General features: G+C 45.6%; 1 protein-coding gene across 4 annotated transcripts in view; it reads right to left on the bottom strand.

Annotated features, from left to right (window-relative positions):
- The window catches only part of LOC130369365 (putative tetratricopeptide repeat protein 41), a 75724-nt gene that overhangs the window by 38230 nt on the left and 12274 nt on the right, over positions 1-25220 (bottom strand). For 2 of the 4 annotated variants that reach the window (XM_056574530.1, XM_056574532.1), the window contains exons 2-6: positions 16387-17286; positions 13608-13791; positions 13105-13310; positions 12270-12433; positions 1128-1581 (exon numbers count right to left, since the gene is read on the bottom strand). In XM_056574530.1, the coding sequence (XP_056430505.1) occupies positions 1128-1581; positions 12270-12433; positions 13105-13310; positions 13608-13791; positions 16387-17286 (1908 nt within the window). Of the gene's footprint in view, positions 1-1127; positions 1582-12269; positions 12434-13104; positions 13311-13607; positions 13792-16386; positions 17287-17372; positions 17408-24991; positions 25045-25220 lie in introns of those variants that run through there. The other 2 variants (XM_056574533.1, XM_056574531.1) reach the window with 2 other exon arrangements.

Below are 25220 nucleotides of genomic sequence, written 5' to 3'. Positions count from 1 at the left end.
TAAAAAGTACTGGAAGCAGCTGAGAAGTACTGGGTGGATTTTTAAATAGAAGTAATTTACAAATCTTTAAGCCACTGTAAGAGGAGAGAGCACACCGTGCAGCTAAACATGCAGATATACAATACCGCTGGTGTACACTGGCAGCCTCCGGACCCGATAAGTTACAACGCAGCACCTGCGGGGTGCACACACTAGATAAAGTATCAAACAACACAATGAAAAAGAGGTAGCGTGCACTCACCGCGGGTAAACAGCTGCAGGCCCGAGGTCCGGGATCACCACGGCATAGACGGAGACGATAAGGGGCGCTCAGAGGCTACGCCGGCTGTTTCGGACGTAGGAACGTCCTTCTCCTGGCCGGAAGGAGGACATTCCTACGTCCGAAACAGCCGGCGCAGCCTCTGAGCGCCCCTTACCGTCTCCGTCTATGCCGTGGTGATCCCGGACCTCGGGCCTGCAGCTGTTTACCCGCGGTGAGTGCACGCTACCTCTTTTTCATTGTGTAATTTACAAATCTATTTAACTTTCTGGCACCAGTTGATTTAAAAAAAAAAAAAACGTTTTCCACGGGAGTACACCTTTAAAGGGGTACTCCAGTGGAAAACAATTTTTTTTAAATCAACTGGTGCCAGAAAGTTAAACAGATTTGTAAATTACTTCTATTTAAAAATCTTAATCCACCCAGTACTTATCAGCTGCTGTATGCTCCACAGGAAGTTCTTTTATTTTTGAATTTCTTTTCTGTCTAACCAGAGTGCTCTCTGCTAACACCAGGAACTGTCCAGAGCAGGAAAGGGTTTGCTATGGGGATTTTCTTCTGCTCCAGAAACTTCCTGACATGGCAGAGGTGTCAGCAGAGAGCACTGTGGTCAGACAGAAAAGAAAGTCAAAAAGAAAATAACTTCCTGTGGAGCATACAGCAGCTGATAAGCACTGGAAGGATTAAGAATTTTAAATAGAAATAACTTACAAATCTGTTTAACTTTTTGGCACCAGTTGATTTTAAACAAATTGTTTTCCACTGGAGTACCCCTTTAAGTCTACCAACAACAGCTTTATATAGGTTGGCTAAGGAAGAAAATATCTCAATAGCTGCTTGGTTTTCTGTTTTATATTCACCAATTTACCTGAATTATGAATATCACTGCCAAAAGCTGACTTGGGTGCTTTATTCTTCATTTTCCACTCATAGGACCAACTGAAGTGCTTAACCCAGTGTTTTATAAGCAATGACCAAAGCTGCTCCGTGGACACAGTTTCCAGAGGACTGTCAATACAGTAGGCCACATCTGGGCAGATACGAAGCTCACTCGCCAGGACTGTCAGCTGAAGTGGGCTGATTTTCCGTTTCTTGTTTTCGAAGCTCTCCATTAAATAAGGTGGCACCTTTCTACTTGGCATTGCCAAGTGCTTATGGAAGATGCACAAGCGTTCCTCTGTATCTGATTTCATTTGCAACTCTTCTATCTGGACATCTGAGCGTGATATCAGACTTTTATAGGACAGGTGGGCACTCCTAGTTGTCACAATCATTTTGCATTCATGAGGTAGTCTGGCTGGTAGCCAATCAAAGCCTTTTGTCTAATGTTAAAATAAAATGGAGTTAGAATAAAATGAAAATAAAAATACAAGATTTGAGTACTAAAAACCAAATAGATACCTTTGGACCTCCACTTGTATTTATATTTGACAGAAAACAATGTATCATAATGTCAGAGGGGTTATGGCACCAGACAGTTTCCAAATAAAAATGTAAAAGATCTACGTATGTGACTTCCTAATATTCGACCACTCATCTAGCAGCATGCAGCTCATTCTTTTCTTTCTCTATTATCAGTACTGAGGGGGTCACACATCTATTTCTTTGCAGTTTCCCCTTCGCCTATGCAGATTGTAGTGGATTTTACACAGAAAATCTCAGCAGACAGAAACACCAAAGCTACACTGTTAAAGCTTGATTTCCCTTGAGAATCAATGCATAGAAAAAACAAGCAACATCTACTATTTCTGGCCATGTTATAACTTGTTTATAAATTTGTTTTCACTCTGCAGGCCCTCTAAATTCTATAATGTCTCCCATACACTGTGCACACTCCTCTATAGCTATTTAGCACACCGTAAGAAGCAGCAGCATGGGGGACATTATCAAGCAGTAATGAGCAATGAAAGCTGTGAACATGATGGGTTTAGGGAGGCAAAGAAAAAAAGGATGGAGAAAGAGGCATAGGTTCTCGTATTTGCTTCTGTACTCTTGATTTATACAAAATTTGCTGAAAGTACAGTGCTCATTTAATAGTGTATTAAATTCAGAGATCAATTCAATTTGTTATGTGTAGTGTAGTTAGCTGCTGAATTGGTTTGAGGTTTGATAATGGACCCAGTGGAATACAGAGCAGTCATCAAGTTCCTTTACTTGAAAGGCCGCTGTCAGGACTGACTGGGGAACAGGGAGAGTGAACCCTAAACTGACCCTAAAACATCTCTCCCTGCCTATTTGCCCATCCATCCTAAACGATGGGTCGACAACTGGGCGCCGCTCCCTTCCTGCGCTAAAGTGTAGTGGCGTAAAAACACATAATATACATAGTTGGTCACAGACCAGAACAGCAACAGAAAACTACTAGACAACCAGATATACCAGACAGTATACAAACACCAACAGGGCAGAATATAAACTCACAAACAGAACAGAATATAGTGAATTAACAAACAGTTCATAAACCGGATATCAGATAAACGGCAGAAATGATAAAATGATCAAGACTAAGCATGATAAGAACAGCAGTATCCAGGAGATGAAAGGAATAAACAGAAGAACTGAGAGCCAAAACACTAAACTGAACAGGTAAGTTACTAAGAACTATCACAAGCAGGTACAAGTACAAAGGACAAAGATCAGATCAACCAAACAGGATATAAATATAGGACACTGTTCACACTGGGAAACAGAACATACAAACTGGACTTCCAACTCCACTATAGGAGTAGCCATTAATAATAAAGCCAAATAGGCTACTGGCCAGTGGACACACAAAATGCTGAACCAGTAGGAAACGGAAATATAATACATGAAACATTAGACTAGAACCGGATGAGTCAGAATAGACTCCAGAACAGGAATATAACATACAGGGCACAGGTAACAAGCAAAACTCAGACATAGAGTGAACACAGGCAGAACAGAATGAACAAACATAATCCTAAAACCGACTAATGTAACACAGACTAAAATACAAGGAGCATGCTATATAACCATGGTTCAAAAACCCAGATAAAATGGCAAGATAAATACAAGGTAAATGCCCAAGCAGACATAGTCAGAATATTGCACAAACAGACATAGTAGCATTAAACTAACGGACATCATAGTATTGCACTGAATAACCTGCACCAGAATGCAGGAGAACTCTGGCTAAATAACTCCACCCGAGTTCTCATTCGCTCAGAGCATTAACTATTCCCTAACCAGGTGGAATAGCAAACTGCTCTGAACAAACTATTGTGTGAATACACACCTAAACATAAAAATACAAAAACAAATAAACGGACATTGCAGCCGCACACCAAAGGAGACGTTCGATGAGATGAAAGAGGTTTATGGTGATGATTCCCAGAATAGCCCAAAATGTCAAGATTAGTGTGTGGTCCGTGGAAAAAAGATCCTAGACCATCTTCACATGCATATGGTATCTGCTCGCTGGGTTCCCCGGCTGCTCACACCTTTCAAGAAGCAGGAATGAGTCGAATGCTCTCAGGCTCTACTGACGATGTGCCATGGAAACCAGGAGGACTTTTTCAACAGACTGATCACACAGTATGAAAGCTGGGTAGATCACTATGATCCTCATACTAAAGTCCAGTCGATGAAATGGAAGCATCGTGACTCACCGCCTCCAAAGTAGGCACTTGCCAAACTCTTGGCAGGCAAGGTCATGCTCACAGTATTTTGGGACCAGAACGGAGTAGTATTGATGGATTTCCTTGTAAAGGGTACCATGATCAAATACTATGCTTCACTGCTGCGGAAATTGTGGGAGGCAATCAAAATCAAGAGATGTGGCATGCTCACCAAAGGTGTCCAACTTCTGCAAGACAATACACCAGTTCACAACTCACATGTTGTCCAAATGGAAGCATGCTCCTGTGGCTTTGAAATTCTACTGCATCCCCCTTATTCACCCGACTTCCACCTCTTTCCAACAATTAGGTTATTTTTGAAGGGCAAGCATTTTCCAGATGCGGAGACTCTGCTTTCAGAAGTCACAACGTGGCTTTTGGAGCAACCTGTCAACTTCTACAAGCGAGGTGTTTACAGTTGCTTAAAGAGATGACAGAAGTTTGTGTCCCTAGGTGGCACCTATGTAGAGAAGGACTAATAACTGTGCAAAGTTTTATTGCTCTCACTCCACAGGACGTGGGTCAGGGGAAATTTTTAATGAACGCCCCTTGTATATCCTAAGAGGCCCAAATAATGGCAAATGTGTGGACAAGGATGTGGCTGGTCATATGAATTTACACAAAGATGCATATCTGAACAGGAAATGTTGCCAAAAATCTTTCAATAGAACAGCTTTAGTACTGAGATGAGACAAATATGTGGGAGAATTGTTTTAGAGGAAGGGAACAGTACACCTGTTTATTTAGTGCATCACATCTCTTGTCTATGTTAGTCTGATGTAATCTTCAGTGTCTTGAACAAAACCCTGGTAGCTTCTTTAATGCAAAGCTCAAAGCAATACCATGGGAATTTTCCCACATAAGATTACTAAATAACGTCTGCTGTAAAGACTATTCTACCCAAAATTCTGAAAGGTAAATGATATACAGTAAATTGTAATTCTTATAACACAAAGTTTTCTTAAAGGTAGTTTGTCACTAGTTTTATGAATCAATATGAATCAATATGAATCAATAGTTCAGTAATGCGGATGTTAAATCATAGTATGTTGCAGAATCTTGTAATACCTTTTTATTGGACCAACAGTATTTTGTAGCGACAAGCTTTCAGCAAATCTACACAGATTTTTCATCAACCACCATAAAGAAAATGTCTATTGCACCCCAGATAGACACTGCTTTACCAGAACAGGTCACTTCATACATGACCTTAAAGAGTTACTGTCATTAAACCAAATTTTTTTTAAACTAACTGTTACGCCGAGCGCTCCGGGTCCCCGCTCCTCCCCGAAGCGCTCGCTACACTCTCTCCGCTGCAGCGCTCCGGTCAGATCCACTGACCCGGGGCGCTGCGATTCTGCTTCCAGCCGGGATGCGATTCGCGATGCGGGTAGCGCCCGCTCGCGATGTGCACCCCGGCTCCCGTACCTGACTCGCTCTCCCTCGGTCCTGTCCCGGCGCGCGCGGCCCCGCTCCCTAGGGCGCGCGCGCGCCGGGTCTTTGCGATTTAAAGGGCCACTGCGCCGCTGATTGGCGCAGTGATTCCAATTAGTGTCTTCACCTGTGCACTTCCCTATATCACCTCACTTCCCCTGCACTTCCCTGACGGATCTTGTTGCCATTGTGCCAGTGAAAGCGTTCCTTGTATGTTCCTAGCCTGTGTTCCAGACCTCCTGCCGTTGCCCCTGACTACGATCCTTGCTGCCTGCCCCGACCTTCTGCTACGTCCGACCTTGCTTCTGTCTACTCCCTTGTACCGCGCCTATCTTCAGCAGCCAGAGAGGTTGAGCCGTTGCTAGTGGATACGACCTGGTCACTACCGCCGCAGCAAGACCATCCCGCTTTGCGGCGGGCTCTGGTGAAAACCAGTAGTGACTTAGAACCGATCCACTAGCACGGTCCACGCCAATCCCTCTCTGGCACAGAGGATCCACTACCCGCCAGCCGGCATCGTGACAGTAGATCCGGCCATGGATCCCGCTGAAGTTCCTCTGCCAGTTGTCGCTGACCTCACCACGGTGGTCGCCCAGCAGTCACAACAGATAGCGCAACAAGGCCAACAGCTGTCTCAACTGACCGTTATGCTACAACAGTTACTACCACAGCTTCAGCAGTCATCTCCTCCGCCAGCTCCTGCACCTCCTCCGCAGCGAGTGGCCGCTCCTGGGCTACGCCTATCCTTGCCGGATAAATTTGATGGGGACTCCAAGTTTTGCCGTGGCTTTCTTTCCCAATGTTCCCTGCATCTGGAGATGATGTCGGACCTGTTTCCCACTGAAAGGTCTAAGGTGGCTTTCGTAGTCAGCCTTCTGTCCGGAAAAGCCCTGTCATGGGCCACACCGCTCTGGGACCGCAATGACCCCGTCACTGCCTCTGTACACTCCTTCTTCTCGGAAATCCGAAGTGTCTTTGAGGAACCTGCCCGAGCCTCTTCTGCTGAGACTGCCCTGTTGAACCTGGTCCAGGGTAATTCTTCCGTTGGCGAGTATGCCGTACAATTCCGTACTCTTGCTTCAGAATTGTCCTGGAATAATGAGGCCCTCTGCGCGACCTTTAAAAAAGGCCTATCCAGCAACATTAAAGATGTTCTGGCCGCACGAGAAATTCCTGCTAATCTACATGAACTTATTCACCTAGCCACTCGCATTGACATGCGTTTTTCCGAAAGGCGTCAGGAGCTCCGCCAAGATATGGACTCTGTTCGCACGAGGCGTTTCTTCTCCTCGGCTCCTCTCTCCTCTGGTCCCCTGCAATCTGTTCCTGTGCCTCCCGCCGTGGAGGCTATGCAGGTCGACCGGTCTCGCCTGACACCTCAAGAGAGGACACGACGCCGCATGGAGAACCTCTGCCTGTACTGTGCTAGTACCGAACACTTCCTGAGGGATTGTCCTATCCGTCCTCCCCGCCTGGAAAGACGTACGCTGACTCCGCACAAAGGTGAGACAGTCCTTGATGTCTACTCTGCTTCTCCACGTCTTACTGTGCCTGTGCGGATGTCTGCCTCTGCCTTCTCCTTCTCTACCGTGGCCTTCTTGGACTCTGGATCTGCAGGAAATTTTATTTTGGCCTCTCTCGTCAACAGGTTCAACATCCCAGTGACCAGTCTCGCCAGACCCCTTTACATCAATTGTGTAAACAATGAAAGATTGGACTGTACCATACGCTTCCGCACGGAGCCCCTTCTAATGAGCATCGGATCTCATCACGAGAGGATTGAACTTTTGGTTCTCCCCAATTGCACCTCGGAAATTCTCCTTGGACTTCCCTGGCTTCAACTTCATTCCCCAACCCTGGATTGGTCCACTGGGGAGATCAAGAGTTGGGGGCCCTCTTGTTCCAAGGACTGTCTAAGACCGGTTCCCAGTAACCCTTGCCGTGACTCTGTGGTTCCCTCAGTAACCGGTCTCCCTAAGGCCTATATGGACTTCGCGGATGTTTTCTGCAAAAAACAAGCTGAGACTCTACCTCCACACAGGCCTTATGATTGCCCTATCGACCTCCTCCCGGGTACTACTCCACCCCGGGGCAGAATTTATCCTCTCTCTGCCCCAGAGACTCTTGCCATGTCTGAGTATGTCCAGGAAAATTTAAAAAAGGGCTTTATCCGTAAATCCTCCTCTCCTGCCGGAGCTGGATTTTTCTTTGTGTCCAAAAAAGATGGCTCCCTACGTCCTTGCATTGACTACCGCGGTCTTAATAAAATCACGGTTAAGAACCGCTACCCCCTACCCCTCATCTCTGAACTCTTTGATCGCCTCCAAGGTGCCCACATCTTTACTAAATTGGACTTAAGAGGCGCCTATAACCTCATCCGCATCAGAGAGGGGGATGAGTGGAAAACGGCGTTTAACACCAGAGATGGACACTTTGAGTATCTGGTCATGCCCTTTGGCCTGTGCAACGCCCCTGCTGTCTTCCAAGACTTTGTCAATGAAATTTTTCGTGATCTGCTATACTCCTGTGTTGTTGTATATCTGGACGATATCCTAATTTTCTCTGCCAATCTAGAAGAACACCGCCAGCATGTCCGTATGGTTCTTCAGAGACTTCGTGACAATCAACTCTATGCCAAAATTGAGAAATGTCTGTTTGAATGCCAATCTCTTCCTTTTCTAGGAAATTTGGTCTCTGGCCAGGGACTACAAATGGATCCAGACAAACTCTCTGCCGTCTTAGATTGGCCACGCCCCTCCGGACTCCGTGCTATCCAACGCTTTTTGGGGTTCGCCAATTATTACAGGCAATTTATTCCACATTTTTCTACCGTTGTGGCTCCTATCGTGGCTTTAACCAAAAAAAATGCCGATCCCAAGTCGTGGCCTCCTCAAGCGGAAGACGCCTTTAAACGACTCAAGTCTGCCTTTTCTTCGGCTCCCGTGCTCTCCAGACCTGACCCTTCCAAACCCTTCCTATTGGAGGTTGATGCCTCCTCAGTGGGAGCTGGAGCTGTTCTTTTACAAAAAAATTCTTCCGGGCATGCTGTCACTTGTGGTTTTTTTTCTAGGACCTTCTCTCCGGCGGAGAGGAACTACTCCATCGGGGATCGAGAGCTTCTAGCCATTAAATTAGCACTTGAGGAATGGAGGCATCTGCTGGAGGGATCAAGATTTCCAGTTATTATTTACACCGACCACAAGAACCTCTCCTACCTCCAGTCTGCCCAACGGCTGAATCCTCGCCAGGCCCGGTGGTCTCTGTTCTTTGCCCGATTTAATTTTGAGATTCACTTTCGTCCTGCCGATAAGAACATTAGGGCCGATGCTCTCTCTCGTTCCTCGGATGCCTCAGAAGTTGAACTCTCTCCGCAACACATCATTCCACCTGACTGCCTGATCTCCACTTCTCCAGCCTCCATCAGGCAAACTCCTCCAGGAAAGACCTTTGTTTCTCCACGCCAACGCCTCGGAATCCTCAAATGGGGTCACTCCTCCCATCTCGCTGGTCATGTGGGCATCAAGAAATCTGTGCAACTCATCTCCCGCTTCTATTGGTGGCCGACTCTGGAGACGGATGTTGTGGACTTTGTGCGAGCCTGCACTATCTGTGCCCGGGATAAGACTCCTCGCCAGAAGCCCGCTGGTTTTCTTCATCCCCTGCCTGTCCCCGAACAGCCTTGGTCTCTGATTGGTATGGATTTTATTACTGATTTACCCCCTTCCCGTGGCAACACTGTTATTTGGGTGGTCGTTGATCGATTCTCCAAAATGGCACATTTCATCCCTCTTCCTGGTCTTCCTTCAGCGCCTCAGTTGGCTAAACAATTTTTTGTACACATTTTTCGTCTTCACGGATTGCCTACGCAGATCGTCTCGGATAGAGGCGTCCAATTCGTGTCTAAATTCTGGAGGGCTCTCTGTAAACAACTCAAGATTAAATTAAATTTTTCTTCTGCATATCATCCCCAGTCCAATGGACAAGTAGAAAGAATTAACCAAGTCTTGGGTGATTATTTGCGACATTTTGTTTCCTCCCGCCAGGATGACTGGGCAGATCTCCTTCCATGGGCCGAATTCTCGTATAACTTCAGAGTCTCTGAATCTTCCTCCAAATCCCCATTTTTCGTGGTGTACGGCCGTCACCCTCTTCCCCCCCTCCCTACCCCCTTGCCCTCTGGTCTGCCCGCTGTGGATGAAATTTCTCGTGACCTTTCCATTATATGGAGAGAGACCCAAAATTCTCTCCTACAGGCTTCATCACGCATGAAGAGGTTCGCGGATAAGAAAAGAAGAGCTCCTCCCGTTTTTTCCCCTGGAGACAAGGTATGGCTCTCCGCTAAATATGTCCGCTTCCGTGTCCCTAGCTACAAGTTGGGACCACGCTATCTTGGTCCTTTCAAAATTTTGTGTCAAATTAATCCTGTCTCTTACAAACTTCTTCTTCCTCCTTCTCTTCGTATCCCTAATGCCTTTCACGTCTCTCTTCTTAAACCACTCATCCTCAACCGTTTTTCTCCCAAATCTGTTCCTCCCACTCCTGTTTCCGGCTCCTCGGACATCTTCTCTGTCAAAGAGATCTTAGCCTCTAAAAAGGTCAGAGGGAAAACTTTTTTTCTAGTGGACTGGGAGGGTTGTGGTCCTGAAGAGAGATCCTGGGAACCTGAGGACAACATCCTAGATAAAAGTCTGCTCCTCAGGTTCTCAGGCCCTAAAAAGAGGGGGAGACCCAAGGGGGGGGGTACTGTTACGCCGAGCGCTCCGGGTCCCCGCTCCTCCCCGGAGCGCTCGCTACACTCTCTCCGCTGCAGCGCTCCGGTCAGATCCACTGACCCGGGGCGCTGCGATTCTGCTTCCAGCCGGGATGCGATTCGCGATGCGGGTAGCGCCCGCTCGCGATGCGCACCCCGGCTCCCGTACCTGACTCGCTCTCCCTCGGTCCTGTCCCGGCGCGCGCGGCCCCGCTCCCTAGGGCGCGCGCGCGCCGGGTCTTTGCGATTTAAAGGGCCACTGCGCCACTGATTGGCGCAGTGATTCCAATTAGTGTCTTCACCTGTGCACTTCCCTATATCACCTCACTTCCCCTGCACTTCCCTGCCGGATCTTGTTGCCATTGTGCCAGTGAAAGCGTTCCTTGTATGTTCCTAGCCTGTGTTCCAGACCTCCTGCCGTTGCCCCTGACTACGATCCTTGCTGCCTGCCCCGACCTTCTGCTACGTCCGACCTTGCTTCTGTCTACTCCCTTGTACCGCGCCTATCTTCAGCAGCCAGAGAGGTTGAGCCGTTGCTAGTGGATACGACCTGGTCACTACCGCCGCAGCAAGACCATCCCGCTTTGCGGCGGGCTCTGGTGAAAACCAGTAGTGACTTAGAACCGATCCACTAGCACGGTCCACGCCAATCCCTCTCTGGCACAGAGGATCCACTACCCGCCAGCCGGCATCGTGACACTAACTCACATTATATTCCCTAACTACTCTTAACACCCCTCCCGCCCTTAAAAACATTTTACGAGCTTTAAAAAGTTATGATTCATACATTTCCCCTTGCTCACACTGTGTGAGCTCCAGGCAGGAGAAAGTGGGCATTCCCCAGCAGGGGCAACATCACTGAAGCCTGCAAGAGCTGTGCCTCGCCATGCCCCGCACGCACTTCCTGAGTTTGGTCTCCTGCCAGGCCAGGAGAAGACCAAACTAACTGTTTGACTTGCACAGAGAACGGAACAGAGCCACCTAGTGGCCATTTTTTTCAATCACATTAAAAACATATAAAGGTTGAGAGTTTGAACAGCAAGTAAATAGCAAAGTGTCTTATAATTACATAAGGAACAATATATTAAAAGTTTAGTTTGGTGACAGATACTTATTAAAATCAAGATACAGAAAGCAAATGTAAAAAAAGAAAGACATTTGAAGCCAAAATTATATATCTTTTTTTACTGCAAAAACAGAGGACTAAATGTGGATTTCATGTTCTAAGCACAGTAGCAAAACTTCTTAGGGTGCATCCACATCTATAATCTGTGGATCCGGCAGCCAGATACGGTGGGAGAATTTCAAAACCGCCTTCTACTATATCACTGCCGGATACACACTGCACCCCAGTCTGGAAATGTCTCCAGTTGGCTTATTTCCCAACATATCTAGTTTTACAACCTAAATGAAAAGTACAGCAAACTATGGTTTTTAGTCCGGTTATAATTTATAAGTTATAAATATAAAATTAGCCAACTGGTTACACTTCCTTACTCCGGGCGGTTCATTGAAATCAATGGAGTACGGCATGGATATGGTAGAAGATGGTTTTGAAATTCTCCCGCCATACCTACAAATCCGAAATGAACCATTATAATCTGTACTTGAGTATCTTCTCTCCTCTGAATAAAACCATGACTGCTATATTACCATGCTCACTCCTGCTCTCTCTCTCCACACTACCCCCCCCCCCCCCCCCCCCCCATTTTCTTATCCATAACAATATAGTCTATGGACCTAAACCTGGGCAATTTAGGACAAAATGTAGTATGAATTCCCCACTTTTAATATTTTAACCCCTGAATATTTGTGACATGTTACCTGTGTGTTTTCAAGCTATTTGCTCAGAAATGCTTTTGACTTTATAAAAGGATGACTCCTGAAAGCTTGTCTCTACTAAATATTGTTAATCCAATAAAAAAGATATTACGAGATTCTGCAACATTTTATAATTTTTCATGTGCTTTTGAATGTTTTTAGGATAAGGTAAATGATCCCCATAAACACTTCTATGTAAAACTTCTATAATTGTTTACTTTTTAAAACACTATTATGACAATTTATTGTATTGTTTATAATATTATTAAACAGTTACAGTAATTTAGCCATTTGCATCACATAAGGTGTACTTGAGGCTGAATAATATACTTTTCCCACTTATATGTGAAGGTAAATAGAGCTATACCTGATGAGCATTTACACCATGAATTCCAGACAGCCTATCCACTCCATCTAAAACAAGGACACATGGTTTGAGTGCAACGGATGCCAGGAAGGCCTCCACAAGCAGTGGGAATTCCCACAAGTCATTAATGTTCTCATTGGAATACACATCATCCACTTGGATCCCTGAAGAATGAAGAGCCCCAGAATGAATACATGTTCACTATAAATTAGTAGAAATAAGAAGAAGGTGTTAAAATATTTGTTCACAAATGACTTAAAGGGGTATTTCCACACTGGCTGTGTGCGGCTGTTGTAAGTGGCCAGGGAGCCAATCTCTGTGCAGCACCCGTCATTCTGTGCCGGGCTGCAGCTCTAGTCTCGGAAACCTGTTTCCATTCATGTCGGTGCTGCTCGGAGATTGCAGGGGTCCCAGCGGCGGACCCCCTCCCCTGGATAGGGGATAAGATGTCAACGGCCCGAATACCCCTTTAACCACTTGTTCACACAGCAGAATTTTCTCACTGAATTTCCCCTACTTTTTCATGCTAAAACCATGGCACACAAGTAATTTGAAGCAGAATCCAAACAGAGTTTCCATCAGTGAGATTGCAGCACCTGCTATTCATTTCCTGCCAGCTTCCCTGCCTGTGGCATTGTTCAGCATAAGGGTTAATCATGCAAAAGAACGCTGAAGACAATAAATTCTGTGATAACACTATATTACTAAGTTATATATCTTGGGGCGATAGTATTAGTTAAATACTATTTTTTAATACCTATATACAACGGGTAATAAATTAAATACATTTTAATGCAAACATTTTAGAACTTTATGAATGATAATTTATAATTACCAAAGTAAGTACACCGAAGCAAAATGATGCTATGTCGCATAAAGTCCATGATGTTATCACATTGTCCGCTACTTCCCACAAAGAAAGAGATCACTGAAATATTGTGGCTGCTTTCTTTAAATGAATGCAACCATTTTGCAATAGCTGTTGACTTTCCAGAGCCTCTCTCTCCATGCAATAGTAGAATAGACTTCTCAGTCTCCAACCTGTGGAACAGAAGGTAAACAGGTGCAAAGTTACAGACTGTGTTGGGTTTCTGCAGCTCTGTTTCCAATGGAGTGAGAGCTGAGCTGCTGTACACCAGAATGGCCACTACAGAATGTATGGCGCTGTCTACATGTGGCTTTGTTCACTACATATGCAGATGGCGGAGCCCTGCCAAACAGCTGATTGGTGGAGGTTCCGGATGTTGGCACTCCATCAACCAGATAAAAAGTCCTGGAAAACCTCTTTTATATAAAACATAAAAGCCTAGATGGCTATTTTAATGCAAGATTACTTACCTTGAAGATGCCCAATTAAAAGGATCAATACTGGACTTGTCTGACTGCTCATTTGTTAGGTGGCCACAGGCAAACGTATCCAAGACTGTGAAGAGCTTGTTTAACCCTTGTGAGGCCACAAAGTCTTTGGAAAGTCTTTCAGTATATGCTTGGTGGTATGCTAGGGCAAGGTTGTGTTCATGACCTTAAATACACATAGTAAGGAACATTATTTTATTGTTAGCCAAATAGTTCCAGCCGACAGCACGGAAAATCTTATCAGAATTTGCAAACTCTGCTTCGTGATTAAATTAAAATGTCAACATTTCCTATCTTGAGCTTAAAGGGGTACTCTGCTGGAAAATTTTTTTTTTTTTTTTTTACATCAACTGGTGCCAGAAAGTTAAACAGATTTGTAAATTACTTCCATTTAAAAATCTTAATCCTTCCAGTACTTATGAGCTTTTGTATACTACAGAGGAAGTTTGTTTCTTTTTTGAATTTCCTTTCTGCCCAACCACAGTGCTCTCTGCTGACACCTCTGTCCATTTTAGGAAGAAGAAAATCCCCATAGCAAAAGTATCCTGCGCTGGACAGTTCCTCACATGGACAGAGGTGTCAGCAGAGAGCACTGTGGTCAGACTGAAAGGAAATTCAAAAAGAAAAGAACTTCCTCTGCATTATACAGCAGCTGATAAGTACTGGAAGGATTAAGATTTTTTTAATAGAAGTAATTTACAAATCTGTTTAACTTTCTGGCACCAGTTGATTTGAAAGAAAATGTTTTTTAGTGGAGTACCCCTTTAATGGTAATATAATACATCTTAAATTATTATAACTCATGACTATCGTCTCTAAGCATGTAGAACAGTGTTTTCAAAACAGTGTGTCTCCAGCTGTTGCAAAACTACAAAAACCAGCATGCCCATACAGACTTTGGCTGGGAGTTGAAGATTTGCTTCAGCTGGAGACAACCTGCTTTATGTGGCGATTTTGGTTGCACAACACGAAGATCACAATGTTGCTCTGTGACTAATGATTGTCGGTCTGGTGGCATCATGACATAATGCAACTGCAACCGTTACTTCAAGTGGCCTGAAATCTGAATTTGATGGATTTTTTGTCATAGGGCATATGTGACTGCCACCATTGACCTCAATGGAAGTTGCATGCATCTGTGACTTGTGACCTGCTTGTGACAATTTTTTTTATTTTTACAATCAAAAAAGCTGCAAATAAATCACACACATTTTTTGGTCATGCAACTTAGATGTGATTTGCTATAGTGCGACTAAAGTCACTGTATAGTCCTGGACGCTGAGACTAGAGATGAGCGAACTTACAGTAAATTTGATTCGTCACGAACTTCTCGACTCGGCAGTTGATGACTTTTCCTGCATAAATTAGTTCAGCTTTCAGGTGCTGGAAAAGGTGGATACAGTCGTAGGAGACTCTTTCCTAGGACTGTATCCACCTTTTCCAGCTCACCAGGGCACCTGAAAGCTGAACTAATTTATGCAGGATAAGTCATCAACTGCCGAGCAGAGAAGTTCGTGACGAATCGAATTTACTGTAAGTTCGCTCATCTCTAGCTGAGACCTTCCCGAGCATTAAAAACAGCGAGCAGAAGCGCATGCCTGAGCCCTGCTTATCCCAGCTGTTTTGAACAATTGTTGGGGTGAGGGGGTCTCAGCACCCAGGTTTCCACCAATAATAACGTTTGACAAAGGTTTTCTGAAATAACAGGGGAACTTTAATGTTGAAAATTGCCTTTGGAGACTGAACTTTTTAGTATAGTTAAAACAAAATGTACCTGGTACACAATGAGAGGGACACGACAATAACAAAAGAGGTGAAAAGTTCGCTTATAAGAGGGAGCACTAGGAGTTGGACCCCCGCCTAGCCTTAAGGTAGGCCATCAATATTAAAGTCCCAGAATCCATATTAAGCATTATATACATAAAACCAGAAACTCCCTTTAGCTAATAACTCACCACCCCCAATCCCAACTGAGTGTGATGTGGCCCATGTATCTTGCATGGGCTGTCAAGACGCTGGAATTATCCAATGCACATCAGCCAACCAGCCTCTCTGTTATAACCCCCCCCCCCCCCCTATTTATTGGTATGAGTGTGACAGTGTGAACACCTGCCTATCTGATTCTCCATGACCCCCAGAGAGAATCAAATACCTTTAATCTCTCACCTGCCTCTTCCCTACCCAAAGGCGTAGTATCATTGGAGATTTATCAAAACCTGTGCAGAGGAAAAAATGACCAGTTGCCCATGGCAACCAATCAGATTGCTTCTTTCATTTTTAAATGGGTACTCCGCTGCTCAGCGTTTGGAACAAACTGATCAGATTGTGACAGCATAGCCCCGCCCCTCATGATGTCCCACCCCGCCCCCCTCAATGCAAGTCTATGAGAGGGGGCATGACGGCCGTCACGCCCCCTCCCATAGACTTGTATTAAGGGGGTGGGGCGTGATGTCATGAGAGGGCAGGGCTATGACATCACAAGCTCCTGGCGCCAGCTCCAGCGTTCGGAACAGTTTGTTCCAAACGCTGAGCAGCGGAGTACCCCTTTAAAAATGAAAGAAGTGATCTGATTGGTTGCCATTCGCAACTTCTCCACTTTTCCTCTGCACAGGTTTTGATTAATCTCCCCCATTATGTGTATTGTTGTGCTAATAATTCACAAAAAGTACTCATCTCTGGATTCTTCCAGAATAAAGGACTTTGACTAGATAACTTTGTACTTTTGCATATTATTTGCATATGAAATACAAACCCTACTGACCTATATGAACGGGAATGTTGTTGAGGGGATTTCGTTTCTCAATGACATTACACCAGTCTTTAAGAACCAGAGCCCCAAGTTCTTCTTTTGTTGTAAAAAACCTTACAGGTAATCCTTGGTCTACAATGTTGGCTTTAAGTTCCCAAATCCTTAATTCTTCCACTTCATGTTCGGTTGCAAATGATGACAGAATACTCCATTTATCCTTCTCATCCGCATGCTGTAGTCTGTCTTCTATATACTGATAGTCTCTGAAGTAAAAATACTGAGACTCAGCATCTTTGAATAGTAAAGCTTGTATGACTTCGAGTTCTGTAAGGCTACAAGTCTTGTTACTTCCCTCTAGGACCCAGGGGTAGCCCCCATGAGCTGCTACTAGAAGGTTCTTCTCTACTTCTGATAGCCCATCATCATCAGATATGTCAGCAGAACCAGAGGACACCCGAATCTGGCTCTGCGGCACACACTCACCATATGTATGGCCAAGTATGCATATAAAAAAAGGGGTTAAATGGTTGATATAATCTAGACACAACTTTAACTGCTCGTGTGCTATATGATGATGTACATGAGACTGGATATCCACATTATTAGATCTTTTTTCTAGTTGCCATTTTAGATCAACAGGTTTAAATGATGTCCCCCGGGTAAAACAGAGGTTGTCAAGCTGAGGGAATATTGTGTCAGCCAAATAATTTCTCTCTTCTATGAAATCTCTTGGGGTTGAACATACATAGGGGCAGATGGGTGGTCTGCTGGTAAAACAATACTGATGATCTTTTTCTGTAGAATGGTTTGGCATGGTACGAGCTTTAAGGCAGTAGATAGGTGGTTGGTTCAATGTTGGATAAATTATAACTGGACCTTTTGGAAAGAGCCTCGTTCTTCTTTTTCCCTCACCTAAAGAAAAAAGTAAAAAAAATATTTATACATATAAAATATGGGACAACAGATTTAAAGAGGCTATGAACATCTTTACAACATACCTGTCATTTCAAAAGATGTCAAATGTTTAGGTCGGTTTAGGTCTCAGTGATGAGGCGCCCTTAGATTGCTAGATTTTGCTGGGGAAAGCACAAGGCAGCAAGCTTTACTCCCCAGCTTAAAGGGGTACTCCACTGGCCAGCATTCAGAACATTTAGTTCCGAATGCTGTGTGCGTGCTCAGGGGTAAGACCACGCCCCCTTAATGCAGGGGCTGGTCACACCTGCTCCCATAGACGTGCATTAAGGGGGCATTGCCTGACCTCACGAGAGGGAGTTGCCAATCCCCGCAGCATGCACATAGCGTTCGGAACTAAATGTTATGAACCCTGGCCAGTGGAGTACCCCTTTAATGTCTCAAGACCCCCAAAAATGTCTATCCTATCACGCTTTTATGACACTTCTCTTTTTTCAAAAACATTCTTAGGGTTCATTCCCATATATGTGGTGATCCGGTGATGTTTCTGTTTTTCTACCATGCAAGGGGAAAGCTGATGCTAAAACAGATCCCACTGTAATCACTCGGGTCATTTCTGGCATTCAGAATGTCATTTGTAATGCCGGACGTGTCCAGACTTCGTAAAGGAAAATGCCACTTGCAGCATTTTTTTATTTGGCCCCGAACTTTTCATTACAAAAAGAATGAAAGGGGTAGTTTTTGTTTTATTTGTACTTATTAAAAAAACATCTACAGTATTTTCTTCCTTTTTAAACATTCATGCACCGCTTTGAAATGGTAGCCATAATCGGGAGGAATGTCATTTGTCTTTTATTACTTTGCTATCTGGACAGATATGAATGCACTAAAGAAGGAGCTGGGGTGGACTGCTTGTGTCAAGTCTACCCAAATATTGTGTTCACAATGCCAGCACCCCTTATTTATAAGGAATCTGTTACCACACTAAGCTGCTGGTATAGGGACATTGCGGGTGACGCTGATTCCAATGCTGTTTACTTCTTTTTTCCTATTTGGCCCTATTCCTGAGTTATGGCTAAAATTCCAAATATGCAAATTAGGTAATGTGGTGCACAGGGGCCGTTACTAGCCCCTTGGTGTATTATTCTGCCCACATGTACTGGTCACATGAGGTCCTATACCTCAAGCACATAGCAGGTACAGAGCAGGTCCTAGTCAGACAGTCACTGCTGTTGGGTTATCCAGTACTTATCAGCTGCTGTATGCTCTACAGGAAGTTGAGTTGTTCTTTACTGTCTGACCGCAGTGCTCTCTGATGACACCTCTGTCCATGTCAGGAACTGTTTGGAGCAGGAGAGTTTGCTATGGGGATTTGTTTCTACTCTGGACAGTTCTGGATACTGACAGAGGTATCAGCAGAGAGCACTGTGGTCAGACTGAGAAGTACTCAACTTCCTCTTGAGTATATAGCAGCTGATAAGTACTGGAAGGATTAAGATTTTTAAATAGAAGTAATTTACAAGTCTGTTTAACTTTCTGCCACAAGTTGATTTAAAAAATTTTTTTTTTAAAGTTTTCGACCGGAGTACCCCTTTAATGATGAAGGACGTATATTTACGTCCTCCGTCGGCTCCCACGATATGCCGCGGGGTCACGCAGTGACCCCACGTCATATCGGGTCGGTCCCGGCGGCCATCAACGGCCGGGACCCGCGGCTAGTACAGGACATCACCGATCGCGGTGATGACCTGTATTAACCCTTCAGACGCGGCGATCAAAGCTGACCATCACGTCTGAAGCTAAAGTATCCCGGCTGCTCAGTCGGGCTGTTCGGGACCGCTGCGGTGAAATCGCGGCGTCCCGAACAGCTTACAGGACACCGGGAGGGACCTTACCTGCCTCCTCGGTGTCCGATCGACGAATGACTGCTCCGTGCCTGAGATCCAGGCAGGAGCAGTCAAGCGCCGATAACACTGATCACAGGCGTGTTAATACACACCAGTGATCAGCATGAGAGATCAGTGTGTGCAGTGTTATAGGTCTCTATGGGACCTATAACACTGCAAAAAAAATGTAAAAAAAAAGTGTTAATAAAGGTCATTTAACCCCTTCCCTAATAAAAGTTTGAATCACCCCCCTTTTCCCATTAAAAAAATAAAATAGTGTAAATAAAAACAAACATATGTGTTATCGCAGCGTGTGTAAATGTCCGAACTATAAAAATATATCATTAATTAAACCACACGGTCAATGGCATACACGTAAAAAAAATTCCAAAGTCCAAAAAAGCTTATTTTTGGTCACTTTTCATACCATTAAAAAATGAATAAAATGTGATCAAAAAGTCTGATCAAAACAAAAATGGGACCGATAAAAACTTCAGATCACGGCGCAAAAATTAAGCCCTCATATTGACCTACAGAATAAAGATAAGGTGTCATTTTTACCAAAATATGCACTGCGTAAAAACGGAAGCCCCCAAAAGTTACAAAATGGCGTTTTTTCTTCGATTTTGTCGCACAATTATTTTTTTTCCATTTCGCCGTTGATTTTTGGGTAAAATGACTAATGTCACTGCAAAGTAGAATTGGTGACGCAAAAAAGAAGCCATAATATGGATTTTTAGGTGGAAAATTGAAAGGGTTATGATTTTTAAAAGGTAAGGAGGAAAAAACAAAAATGCAAAAACTGAAAAACCCTGCGTCCTTAAGGGGTTAATGGAAGGGTACCAGTAATTTTGTCCATGTCTGTATGTCTGCTAAAGCGTACCCGTCAGATCCAACAAAAAACATTTGTTTTAATATATCACTCAGTACCTAATCCTGACCATGTACATCAAATTGTCTAGCACCTTTATTAATTTTTTTATTACACTTTTAATTTAGCTCACTAGTCTGAATTCCTCTCAAAGGGAGGGGGCGTGGCCTCACTGTGCAGGTCTCCGCCCCCTCCCTCAGTATACTGTCTGCTCACATCTCCCCTAGCATTAGCAAATCTTCAACTTCCAGCTTGTCCTCACTGACCGTATCGGGACACAAGCTGACAGTGGGAGGATTTTTCCTCCAGCATTGAGCCCTGTGCTCACAGCTGTCAATCAAGGAAGTGTGTCCATGACGTAGGTGATGATGCATGGACACAGCAGGACTAGTATGTGTCCAAGCAGGCATGAGGGGCAGTTGTTTGACTGGCTTTTTCAGTATGAAATAGTGAAAGTTTTCTATGAAAGCAATTGCATAATCTATTGGTTTTGCATGCTTTACAAAATATCAAAAGTTTTTGTATCTGACAGTGCCCATTTAAAGGAAAACTGTTACTTGTTTTCTCCCGCACTATCCACGGGTACTTGTGGATAGTACGGGAGACGCTGATTAAAATGAGCCCTACCTTGTTCGGATCTGCGACGCCGTTCTCTCGCAATTGTAGTTTTATTATCTGTTGAAATCTTCCTGTAACTGGCACGGGCGGGGCTTCGGCGCTTAACTGGCACTGACGTCAGGGCTGCTAGGTGACCCACAGCAAAGGCAGAACAACGGGCTGAATGCATGGAAGCTGCGCATAGAAAGTCCCCAGCCTTGGCGCATCGGAGAGCCAAAGCAGATAGGTCCTCAGGGGAGGATCCCGCTAAGATATCCTGATGGAGCTGTTGGCACCACTCTGACAGGGCCTTGGAGACCCATGTCGAGGCAAAGATGGGAAGAAGAGAAGAGCCAGCTGCTTCAGAAGCGAACTTTGCTAAAGATTCCACCTTCTTGTCCGCGGGATCCTTGAAGGCAGCGGCATCTGCCAGAGGCAGTGTAGTCACCTTAGAGATCCGGGAGATTGGTGGATCCACTGAGGGAGGGGAAGCCACCTTAGCGACAAAGTCCTTGTCAAATGGATAACCCTCTTGAATTGTCTTGACTCCCGGGAATCTCTTGCTTGGATGTTTCCATGCGGGTTCCAGAATGTCGTCAAAGTCAGCGTGAGAGCTGAACCTTTGAGGTGCTGGCTTAGTACGATGAAAGGATACTCCTGGATTGACATCCGAAGATCCTGGGTCCTCCAAGTGAAAGGTGTCTCTTATGGCTGTCACCAATGAGTTCACCGTAGCAATTGAGTCCGAGCAGTCCTCTGGGTCAGATGCCGGTTCGGAAGCCTCGTCCACCAGGGGAATGTGAGTGAGTAGAGGTAGTCCTGGAGGGGGGCGATCCAGACCGGGTACGCGGCTCTGGTGTGGCGGAGCGGCGACTCCGAGTACGTCCTCTGGAAGAGTGACGTTTGTGCCCAGATGATTGGGGGGGGCGGGACCCACGAGGGGAACGCTCACATCTATCCAAAGACCCAATGGAAGAGTCCAACGAGGCACCCATAGCACGCTTGTGAGAGCGTGAAGTATGAGGGGACGAAGAGCGGGCCCTCTCAGAGGTCCTGCGCCGGGAAGACCCCTTCAAGGCGGACACCATTTCCCGGGAGGCCTCAGCCACCGAACGGGAGACTTGGGTCAAGTCAGCCATATACTGGGTCAGGGAAGAAACCCAAGCCGAAGGGGCGGCTGAACCCACCGGGAGCGGATGGGCATCAGAGGGTCTGGGCGAGCAGCGGAGCAGGCAGAGCAAGCGGGCTCAGCAGAGCAAGGCATCTTGGTATGACAGTGCTTACAGGTATAGTAAGTCACTGAACTCCCAGGTTTCTGATTAGAGGGAGGAACAGCACTGGGTATGGACATAATGGGGTAAAAAAGAAGACAGGCACTTTCTCACCCAGATCTGTGTCCCTTGGCAGCTGCAGTGAGGAGAACTAGCTCCGTGCAGCCAGAGAGACCTAACAAGCCAGCCAATCGGGAGGGAGGGGCGTGCCTGGAACAAGGCACACAGTAACTAACTCATACCCAAGAAAATCAAGCCCACAGAGCTGATAGGACGCTGCTTCGCGCCTCTGAGAGCTCCCAGCCCAGTGGGCGGAGCCCCAGACGCCCGAAGAAGAACTGTCATGGCGCCCGCTCCTTGTCCCGAGCGCACCTGCCTAGCTGTATATGCGCTGGGGGGAACAGAGCGGGCGGCCAGAACGCCGGCAGCGGCTGCTGGCGAAAGTAAGCCGGCGCAGAAGCTGCAGGGGCTGCAGCCTCATGTCGCTGCTCCCCCAGCATAAGTGCAGCCCCTGTAAAATCAAGCCCCATACATTGAAGGTGGGCCAAAACAGGGGGGTCTCCAGAGGTTGCGAGTCCATACCTATGGGAAAAAGGGGGAAAGTACTTACCTCAGTCAGAAGATCTTACCTAATGGAGTCTTCAGTGAAGTCTTCAGTCAGCTTTGTTGTCCCTGCATCACGCCTGGCTGCTATGCGCGAGCGAGGTGAGCAGAGAAAAAAGGGGGACCCGGACCCATGAGGTACCACCCAGACGCTGACCGTTGGCGAGAGGGGGTTAACAGCGCATATACGCAATGTCTGTGCCCCCTTACTCGCAATGGGGAAACAGTGAACTGCAGTTCCTGAGTCCTCACCCGAAAATGGAAAAGAAAGGAATAAAAAACTAACACGTCCCTATACTAGGAAAATAAAAAACAGAAGACCTGGTCTGGAGCAATCCAGACTACAACCACCTCCTTCAGACACTAAGCTTAAACTGACTAGCTCAGAGCCTGAAGGCGAGTGTATCCTGCTGGGAGGAGCTGACTTTTTTTTATTACCATAGTGTCACACCTCCTAGAGACAGCAAGATACACCCACGGTCTGTGTCCCCCAATGGAGCCGATAGAGAAAAACTTTTTTTTTTTTCAAATCAACTGGTGCCAGAACGTTAAACAGATTTGTAAATTACTTCTATTAAAAAATCATAATCCTTCCAGTACTTATTAGCAACTATATACTACAGAGGAAATTCTTTTCTTTTTTGGATTTCTTTTTTGTCTGATCACAGTGCTGACACCTCTGTTCATGTCAGAAACTGTCCAGAGCAGGAGAAAATCCCCATGGCAAACCTCTCCTGCTCTGGACAGAGGTGACAGCAGAGAGCACTGTGGACAGACAGAAAAGAAATCCAAAAAGAAAATAATTTCCTCTGTAGTATACAGCAGCTAATAAGTATTGGAAGGATTAAGATTTTTTAATAGAAGTAATTTACAAATCTGTTTAACTTTTTGGCATCAGTTGATTTAAAAATAAAAATACTTTCCACCAGAGTGCCCCTTTAAACTCAGCAGTACTGCCAGAATAGTCTGGCATCTTTTGTCCTGATCGTTCATACATGCAAGCTATCAGATAGGACTTTGGCCATGCTGTGCCAATCAAATTCAGGTGTAAAGGCAGCTTCATTTGAATAAAAGCTCCAGTAGGTAGGCTAAGTTTTAAAGGGTCAACCTACAGCCTCAGCCAGTCTAAGGCTGCATTCACACCACGTTTTTGCAATACAGTTCCCGTATAAGTTTTCTATGTGAAAACCGTACGGAACCGTATTGAAACCGTATGCATTGACTTTGCATTGGAAACCGTATGCTAAAAGATGCATCAGGTTGTGTCCGTTTTGCATCCTATACGGTTTTGTCAGTTTTTTTTCCCGTACCCAAAACCGTAGTCTACCACGGTTTTTGGTCCGGGTGAAAAACTGTATTAAACCGTTTACATTTTTTTTTTTAACATGGAAGTCAATGGGAACCGTACAGAACTGTATGTGTGTATGGATCCATCCAGTTTTTGACTTTGCACAGTTTATTTCTTGGAATTTCAATCAAACAAGTGATACTCTATTCATAATGGATGTCACGATTCGGCAGGCTGGAGGTGGATCCTCTGTGTCAGAGAGGGTTTGGCGTGGACCGTGTCGGTGGACCGGTTCTAAGTAGCTACTGGTTTTCACCAGAGCCCGCCGCAAAGCGGGATGGTCTTGCAGCGGCGGTAGCAACCAGGTCGTATCCACCGGCAACGGCTCAACCTCTCTGACTGCTGAGATAGGCACGGTACAAGGGATAAGGCAAGAGCAAGGTCGGACGTAGCAGAAGGTCAGGGCAGGCAGCAAGGATCGTAGTCAGGGGCAACGGCAGGAGGTCTGGAACACTGGCTAGGAACACACAAGGAAAGGCTTTCTCTGGCACAAGGGCAACAAGATCCGGCAAGGGAGTGCAGGGGAAGTGAGGTATAAGTAGGGAGTGCACAGGTGGAAACTAATCAAGGTGATTGGGCCAGGCACCAATCATTGGTGCACTGGCCCTTTAAGTCTCAGAGAGCTGGCGCGCGCGCGCCCTAGAGAGCGGAGCCGCGCGCGCCAGCACATGACAGCAGGGGACCGGGACGGGTAAGTGACTTGGGATGCGATTCGCGAGCGGGCGCGTCCCGCTGTGCGAATCGCATCCCCAACGGCCATGTCAGTGCAGCGCTCCCGGTCAGCGGGACTGACCGGGGCGCTGCAGGGAGAGAGGCGCCGTGAGCGCTCCGGGGAGGAGCGGGGACCCGGAGCGCTCGGCGTAACACTGGAGTGAAAAGTTAAAAGCGTATACGTTTGTTTCTTAAAAACCGGATGCAACCGGACATCCTTTTTTAAACCGTATACGGTTTTTAACTGTATACGGGTTAAGATTTGTACACACGTTTTGATACAGTTTAGTCAGGTTTTGAGGAATCCGTTTTTCATCAAAAACCTGATACGGGAACTGTATTGCAAAAACGTGGTGTGAATGCAGCCTTAGTGCAAGGAAAATTATGTGTAAAAAGGTAATTAGAGGGCGAGGGTTACCTGGAGGCAATAGGTGGAGATGCCGGGGGTAGGTGTATTTGAAGCCTCTTTCTCTAGTTGCATAAGGAAAATCGTATTACTTCGCGGATAAATAACAATATTCAGGATAAAGTTTCAGCTTAGTACAGAGTTCATTTTGACCTTTCAGATATTATATAACAGAGAAGGATCTGCAGCCGCAATCTAAGGCTAGCACTCATAATTATTCTACAGATGGGTACAGTTTATA

Source organism: Hyla sarda, chromosome 4 (assembly GCF_029499605.1).
Source record: "Hyla sarda isolate aHylSar1 chromosome 4, aHylSar1.hap1, whole genome shotgun sequence".
Classification (NCBI taxonomy): Eukaryota; Metazoa; Chordata; class Amphibia; order Anura; family Hylidae; genus Hyla; species Hyla sarda.
This window is presented reverse-complemented; position numbering and strand designations above follow the sequence as displayed.